The following is a 7,500-nucleotide window of genomic DNA, read 5'->3' as shown; positions in this document are numbered from 1 at the left end:
GTGCAGAAAGTAGCTTTTTATGATCTTTATGTTAAATACTAAACGTCGAACATCTAGGTGGAAAAGGACAGACTTTGGCATTAGCAGCATGTTTCAAGGAGGTGAGAGGAACCCGGAGAACCTTCATGCACCATGCAAAACTGTGCTGTCAGGCAGATTTACAGCCATTGTTTTAATGACGGTGTGCTTTAAGTTACAAACTGCAGCTTTAATTTTAAAACAGAAATGGTGCCAGTGTTAAATTACCTCTTTATAAAGTTCTGCGTGTGAGCTGAGCGGCTTTAGAAATACTTCTCCTGTGTGGTTCGAAACTGGACTGGAACAAGGAGAGGAAGAGACAGACCCAGGAGGAGAGGCGCGCGCGCTCGTGTGCATGTGCGTGTGTGTGCGCGCACGTGTGCGTGTTTTTTTTTTTCTTCTTCTTCTTCCTTGACGTAAGTTTGAGCTTTCACTTTCTGGCTCCTAGGCGGGGTTTGTTGGGTTGGAGGAGTGGGGGGAGGAGGAGGAGGAGGAGGAAGAGGAGGAGGAGGAGGAGGGGGGCGGGGCACGAGCGCGAGTTATTGCTATGCGACCCGACACTGCGAACTTCCATTCAGCTCTGTAAACGCTCCTCCAATGTTTAATTCCGAAGTAGCTATGTATTCTCCGTACTGCCTGACACAGGTAATGCAAATAATAATTATAATGTTAATAATAATAATAATAATAATGATAATCATCATCATCATCATCATCATCATCATCATAGTATATAGATGAAAGTTTTGTATTTTGCGCATGTGCACTGTGATTGTTGAAATGCATTGTTGCAACTTTTTTGCTGTTGGTCTCGTGGTGTTGCACCTTTTAAATGTTTTGGGGTGTGTGTGTGTGCGTGCGTGTGTGTGTGTGTTTGGGGTAGGGGTGTTTGCGCTTCCTTTTTGCTCTTGGTGTTTTTTTTTTTTTTTACTCTTCCTCGCTCTTCCCCTCCCATGCGCGCGCTCTCTCGGTGCTCTCTAAAGCTCCAGCAACCACCCCCCACCCCCACCCCCCGTGCGTGGCATCTATCCAGCGCGCGGATCTGCTTCGTCTCAGTGCACATGGGTTCTCGGGGAAAATGGCGCTTACACACTCGATCTACGGCTATAGGCAAAAAAAAAAAAAAAAAAAGGAACAGAAAGATCCTTGGGACTCCACCGCATGCATGTATTCAGGGTATTAAATAATATGTTGAAAGGAAAAAAATGCCCGGACATCCCGGTGCCCGGTCGCTCGCGCGCGCGCCTCGGTTTCGACGTGGTATCTCGTTTTTGGACGCCGCCTTTCACGTTTCATATAAACAGCGGCTTTTAGTTCTCACTGTACATTTGCGGCTTTTGCTCTCTCTGGAATTCTTATGCATTTTAAAGGGCACTGGTTTTTGTTTCTATTTTTTATTTTTTTTGCCCGAAGGTGACTGACAGAATGAACAGCTGTCAGTATAGATGGTTGTGTTCTCTCTCTCTCTCTCTCTCTCTCTCTCTCTCTCTCTCTCTCTCTCTCTCTCTCTCTCTCTCTCTCTCCACCCGGCTTATCACAGCAGATAAGGCAAACTGCAGAATAGTCCGACGGCTTCAACTCATTTGAACATTTTTGTTTTTAATACTACTCGTGCACCTGCATTATCCAAACAACCTGCAGCTGCTTCTGTTTATTTATTTATTTATTTATTTACTTATTTATTTATTGTCATTTAAAAATGTTGCATGTGATTTAGAGACAGTCTGCGTGAAATATTCCGTCTGGTCATTTCTGCAGTGCAAACAAAAAAAAAGTGCTACATGTGTCAGGTTATTTTTGTCTACAATTTGTGTGTGTGTGTGTGTGCGCGTGTGTGTGTGTGCATGCGCGCACCAGTAATTGAGACTGTAGATTAGAAAGTGGATTGATCAAATAAACATTTAGGCAAAGGTTTGTATTTAATTCCCAAAACCGAGCCTTTTTTTTTTTAATTATTATTAAATTGTCAAGAATCATCCGAAATGAACTGATGAACATCTTTAAAATTATGGATGTACAGTATGTTTGGTGTGGATTGTGAAAGTGCAGCATGCAGCAGACTCTGAGTTCAGATCTAACGCAGTCTCCAACTGTCTTTATGACATGCTCATATTAACAAGACTCACTTTTACATCTGGGTTTCATTCAACAAATTTAAAAAAGAATTCTATTTCCAATGCTAAACATTTGCCAGCTATTTTTTTTAATTTGTTTGATGTTGTCATTGTTGTTTTCTGCATAGCGTTTTTACCCAAATTATTTTTTTTGCTTTAAATCTCTATCTCTGTGTCCAAATGTGTGTCCTCGTGATATGAGGTATGGATGAAGCTGTAATTTATATAATAGAGAAATGCACTGAGCTCAGAAATGTATATAAATGATCACATAGTTGATTTAATTGTAATGATTTCATTTGCACTCTTTTTTTAATAGTAAGTTAAATCTAATACAGATTTACATGCGGCCTAGTCCTGGTATTTAGCCTTAAAAGCAAGGCATTTAGGTAGGCATATTTTGTATGGAATTTATTATTATTATTATTACTATTATTATTATTATTATTGTCACTACTACTACTGAGCTCAGGGCTGTGTGTGAGCGTCGCTCCATCTGGAGGGAAGAAATTTTATTTATTTATTTATTTGTTTGTTTGTTTGTTTGTTTTTTATTTATTCATTCATTCATTCATTCATTCATTCATTCAGTTATTAATCTAAAGCCTGAAACTTGTCTCTTTGGCTCAAAAGTTTAATTCGTGGCAGCATCTCATTAAGGCCTCAGTCTTTCTTTAGCCTGAGAATGTCATTATTTATTTGCAAAACAGATTATATTTATTTTAAACCCACCTTGACTATTATTCCTACGTATTGTGCTTCATTATTTTTTACTATTCCTTCATTTCATAGAGTTTGGTCTTGGCCTCGGGTTCTGGGCAGCTGTTTGTATTTCCTGGGCCTGGAACTGGAGGCTACAGGTTACTGAGACGCTGCTTGGAAATGCGATTATTAGCCTGATATTTATTAGTATATATATATATATATAATATATATATATATATAAAGGAGTCAACTCCTTTGCTTATTTTTGTTTAAAAAAAAAAGACAAGAAAAGAAAAAAGAAGTGTCAGTCTGTGCTCAGCAGCCTGGTGATAAGGTTCTGACTGATTCATGGTTTTAATCAGATTTATTGACTGGAAACTTTTTTTTGATTATTTCCTTTTAAAGTGTGCAGTTCTTCAGTGAATACTCTGCATTTAGAGGCTTGTTTGTCAAGAAGCAGTGGTTTCTTTTTAACCTAGAAGAGACGTGCAGTTCTGTTGGAGTGTTTGTTTGTGGTTTTTTTCCTCACTGGCCAGTCAGGTTCTCTAGAAGGCATCTGATGGATTATACACACCTAGCGTCGCCCAAGGTGCTTGGGTAATCAGTGTAATTAGCCTTCTGCTCAGCACATTGCACGTCCTGTAAATAGTCAAACAGAATAAGAGGCAACACATGTGAAGTGCATGAAGCCTACGGAGGCAGATCAAGTGCTGGCTCAGACTACCATCCTACCGCGGGTGATTTAGCCAAATAAAAGCCGACAGAAAGATGGATGTCTTTATGCACGCATAAATAATTAAAATTCGGTCATATACGCAGTATATAGCTATCAGGTGGTACTAGAGAGTACGATACCTTGTCTTGTACCGTTTGCCTGCTATTTTTCCGCTTTAATTAAAACGAATTAGAGATCGCGCGCACGCGTGGCGCACAGCAGAGCGCGCGCTCAGTGTGTTTATTATCTGTAAATCTTTCTGTCTCTTTTTTCTCTCTTGCATGGAGGAGCGTGTACTTAATGAGAGCACAAGTAGCCTTACAGACTCACTTGTTAGTATGCAAGTGCACAGGCTCGACGTTTTGGGATTTGGAGCACAGCCAAGGTCTCGGACGGAGTTCGGGATTTTTTTTTCTTCTTCTTTTAAATGAATGCCGTCTTTGTGTTCGGTGGTAAAGCGCAGGTTTTGGCTCAACTCACTCCAGGCCACGTTTACGCACAGTGAGAGTTTGCAACACAGCCCCGGGTCGTGCTGCAGCCTCAATGCATGCAGAGAGTTTTCTTCTGATCAGACACCTGACCTGCACCAACGAGTGTTTGGGTTAAAATGGATTAAAATATGATCTAACGCTCACACTTGTGCTGCATGAAGCTCGACACGGTGTTCACGTGTGCTGCATAAAGCAGTGTTACCAACTCTCTTCAGGTGTAGCTAAGGCATGCGCAAAAAAGTCCCATGGTGACGTCAGAGCTTTGCATAATCGTTTATTTGTCATCATTTGAATTTCAAATTACAATAATTGAAAATTTTATTGTAAATCTGTAAATGTTTCTGTACAATAGTCCTTTTGTCTGGACAGAAATAATAGCTAATATATTGCATACAGAAAGATGAATTCTTTGGTCATGGCACCAGAAACTATCTATTTACATATTTACAAGTGAAGGAGCAGTTACAAATGAAACAATCCTCTTTTATTACTGTAAATAATGTCAGTAATGAGCAACCATGAGAAAACTGGTGAACAATGCTGGTCAGTGATTGGTTGATTGGTCAATGTGAACAATGGTGCGAATCAGTGATGGCGACTGGAAAAATAGTAGTTAATGAGTCGAATGTTGTGAACTGTCAAACTACATAAAGTGCAAAACACTCATCTAAATCTACTCGAAAATTCACACGATTTGTTGTTCAGTTAAAAAAAATCAATAAACGAATCGAAAAATTCACTAACTCTATAGACAAAGTCTCTACATTGCCAATACAGGCTGAGAGAGAAATGACAAACTCCGCCCCCTAACCCTAATCTGATGTAGTTTTTTTTTCTTTGGCAATTTCATTATTGTGGATTTTAATTGTTACAAAACTCCACACTATCTCAAGGTTCATTAATTTATTTTGTAGGAAATGTTTGCAATGTAAACGATACGCACGTGCAGTAGAACCTGATCTTGCTGCTCAGAGTCAACCTCATGTCACAGGAAATGACGTCATTGTAAAAATAGGGCAAATGTGTTTGGATTACATTTTATTATATAGGAATGAAATTACAAACACTAACCACGTGCGAGACCCCCGATTTAACCTTCATATTTTCCTTATGACGCTGTTCTTATGAGATTTGAACAGTAATAATACTAATAGCATAGCTAATAGCATAGCTAGCATATACTGGTCCGTTTTCGTGGTGCATGTTGGGGATGTCAGTTTTTCTACACTTTCTTTTACATTGTCAAATATAGTACATGAACATCTAAGGACGTAAAGACATAAAGTATAATCGCAGGACAGTGGAAGAGACGCACAGCAACTTTAACAATAAAGAAGTTAAAAAAATAAATAGGGTTAAAATCCAGGGGTGACATTTGGTACAAATAGTCATATGTTTATTAAGGAAAATTCTTTACTTGTGCTGAAGCTGAGGTTACCACTGCAAATATTGATGTGGTTCACACACACACACACACACACACACACACACACACAGTGGAGCACTATACAAAACAACTATGGGGCATTTTTACATTCCGTAAAAGTTGTAATCCTCATACTTTAAATATCTTCTCAAGATTGTTTAGTTGTACACAGTTCTGTGACATGAAAAACACTGCTCGGATGTGTTACAGCAGGAAAAACACTAAAGCGAGTCGGACACATTGAGGTTTATTAGGTATTTGAGCAGAAAATCTCTGAAATTTGCCGCATTTAAGGCAAAATACAAATATTGCCGGTGCTTTGTGTGTGTTTGTGTGTGTGAGTGTGTGTGTGTGTGTGTGTGTGTGGGTGTGTTTGAGTGTGATACACAGATACAGTAGGTCAGCGTCTCACACTCCTCTGATCTCCACCGATTCCGAACCTCACTCTACAAAAATTCCTCCAAACCATCTTCCGAAATATCCAAGTACACGTCACACAATGAATCTCAGGTTTCTCACACAAAATGAAAAAAAAAATAGGAATTTATTTTTACTGCTATAAAAATTTTTGGATTGTGGGTAAAAACCTGGTTGGTGCAATTAATGTCAACTTAAATGTGGATTTATTATTTAAAAAAAGAAGAAGAAGAAGAAGAAGAAGAAGAAGAAGATTAAATTTGGAAAACACAAAATAACAAAAAATAAAATAAATAAAAAAAAAGTATAAAATTATAAAAATTACATAAATATAAATAATCTATAAATATACATTAAAGCACCATCACAGAGTCAGATCATCTGTTCATATTAAATTATACGAGTATTATAACTATGATGTTATTACTCTGACTGAGGTGAACTGAAGTTAAAGTTCTTAGGTAAGATGTTATATCCTGAATGAGGAGAGTGTCTAATGATATTAAATAGAAGTAAGCGATTACTTTGCCCACGACGCCACTGCGCTCGCTCTCAGAAGTCATTTGATCTCATGCCTCATTAAAATGCCCTCAAGATTTCATTTCATTAAGACTTTGTATCGATTTCTTTCCCCTCTCTGATCACGCTCCGGCTCTCTAATGCACCGAAAGCATGCGAAAATGCAAAGCTGATGGAATTACAGTAACGCAGACCTCGAAGTCCGGTCGAGGACAAACGCTCTGCCAAAGCAGAATTCGAATGCCTTGTTTGTTTAAATCACAGCTGCGCTCTCGTACGGTTCAGACGTTTCTGTGTGATGATTTCATTTCTCATTCATCATCAGATAAGCCTCTGTTGGCTCGTTGAGGCACGAGAAAGCGGATGACCCAAGACTGATGGTGTCGGTGTACAGGTTTCCTAAACGAACATGGGATTTGAGGAAAAAAAAACCCCCACAAAATCCAAGTCACGCAAAAAAGACCTGAGACGGGAAGTTAGCGAGCTCTGTTCCTTAATCCCTGACTGTCCTAAAGTGACCCGAAAATCTCTGAGGCGAGATGAATCAATCTTTCATTACAGTCGACGCTGCAATATGTTAAAAAAATAATAATAATACATTTTTACACATTGTTGACGAACAAATTTACACGACGATCGCAATACTTTCCATAATCAATAATATTCGTAAGTAATAAAGCAGCTCCATTACAACGTGAGCTTTAATCAGAGGATTGGATTATAATCTTTCACAAGCCAATGTTGTGTTATTTTGTGAAGCTGTTTGAGATACGAATTGAATAAATTAATCAAATAATATCTTGTGGAGCAAGTGTTAGGATTTAGGATTCTGTTTGCACAACTGACCAGATTCAGACACAGACTCACAGAGAGAGAGAGAGAGAGAGAGAGAGAGAGAGAGAGAGAGAGATGCGTAAAGAGCGCTTTAATACAAAATCCAAGCATACATTGTAGTTAATCAGTTAGTATTGACATCACGAGTTCTCACAAAAAAGAGGACGTAGAGGAACAGCAGAAAAGCCTGAGCTGAAGAGGCACGTAACAAACCCGTGAACCGACGAGGAGAGACTAGCGATTACAGTCAAAGTGTTTGAG

General features: G+C 38.9%; 1 protein-coding gene across 7 annotated transcripts in view; it reads left to right on the top strand.

Annotated features, from left to right (window-relative positions):
* nfixa (nuclear factor I/Xa) overlaps nucleotides 1-7,500 on the top strand; it is a 103,942-nt gene that overhangs the window by 12,886 nt on the left and 83,556 nt on the right. The window contains exon 1 of one of the 7 annotated variants that reach the window (XM_060859892.1): nucleotides 554-663. The exons of the other annotated variants lie outside the window; for them this stretch is intronic. Within the exon in view, the coding sequence (XP_060715875.1) occupies nucleotides 616-663 (48 nt within the window). The 5' untranslated portion in view covers nucleotides 554-615. Of the gene's footprint in view, nucleotides 1-553; nucleotides 664-7,500 lie in introns of those variants that run through there. 7 annotated transcript variants of the gene reach the window in all.

This window comes from Tachysurus vachellii, chromosome 24 (genome assembly GCF_030014155.1).
Source record: "Tachysurus vachellii isolate PV-2020 chromosome 24, HZAU_Pvac_v1, whole genome shotgun sequence".
NCBI lineage: Eukaryota > Metazoa > Chordata > Actinopteri > Siluriformes > Bagridae > Tachysurus > Tachysurus vachellii.
Note: the sequence above shows the minus strand (reverse complement) of the source record. Positions and strands in the feature narration are given on the sequence as shown.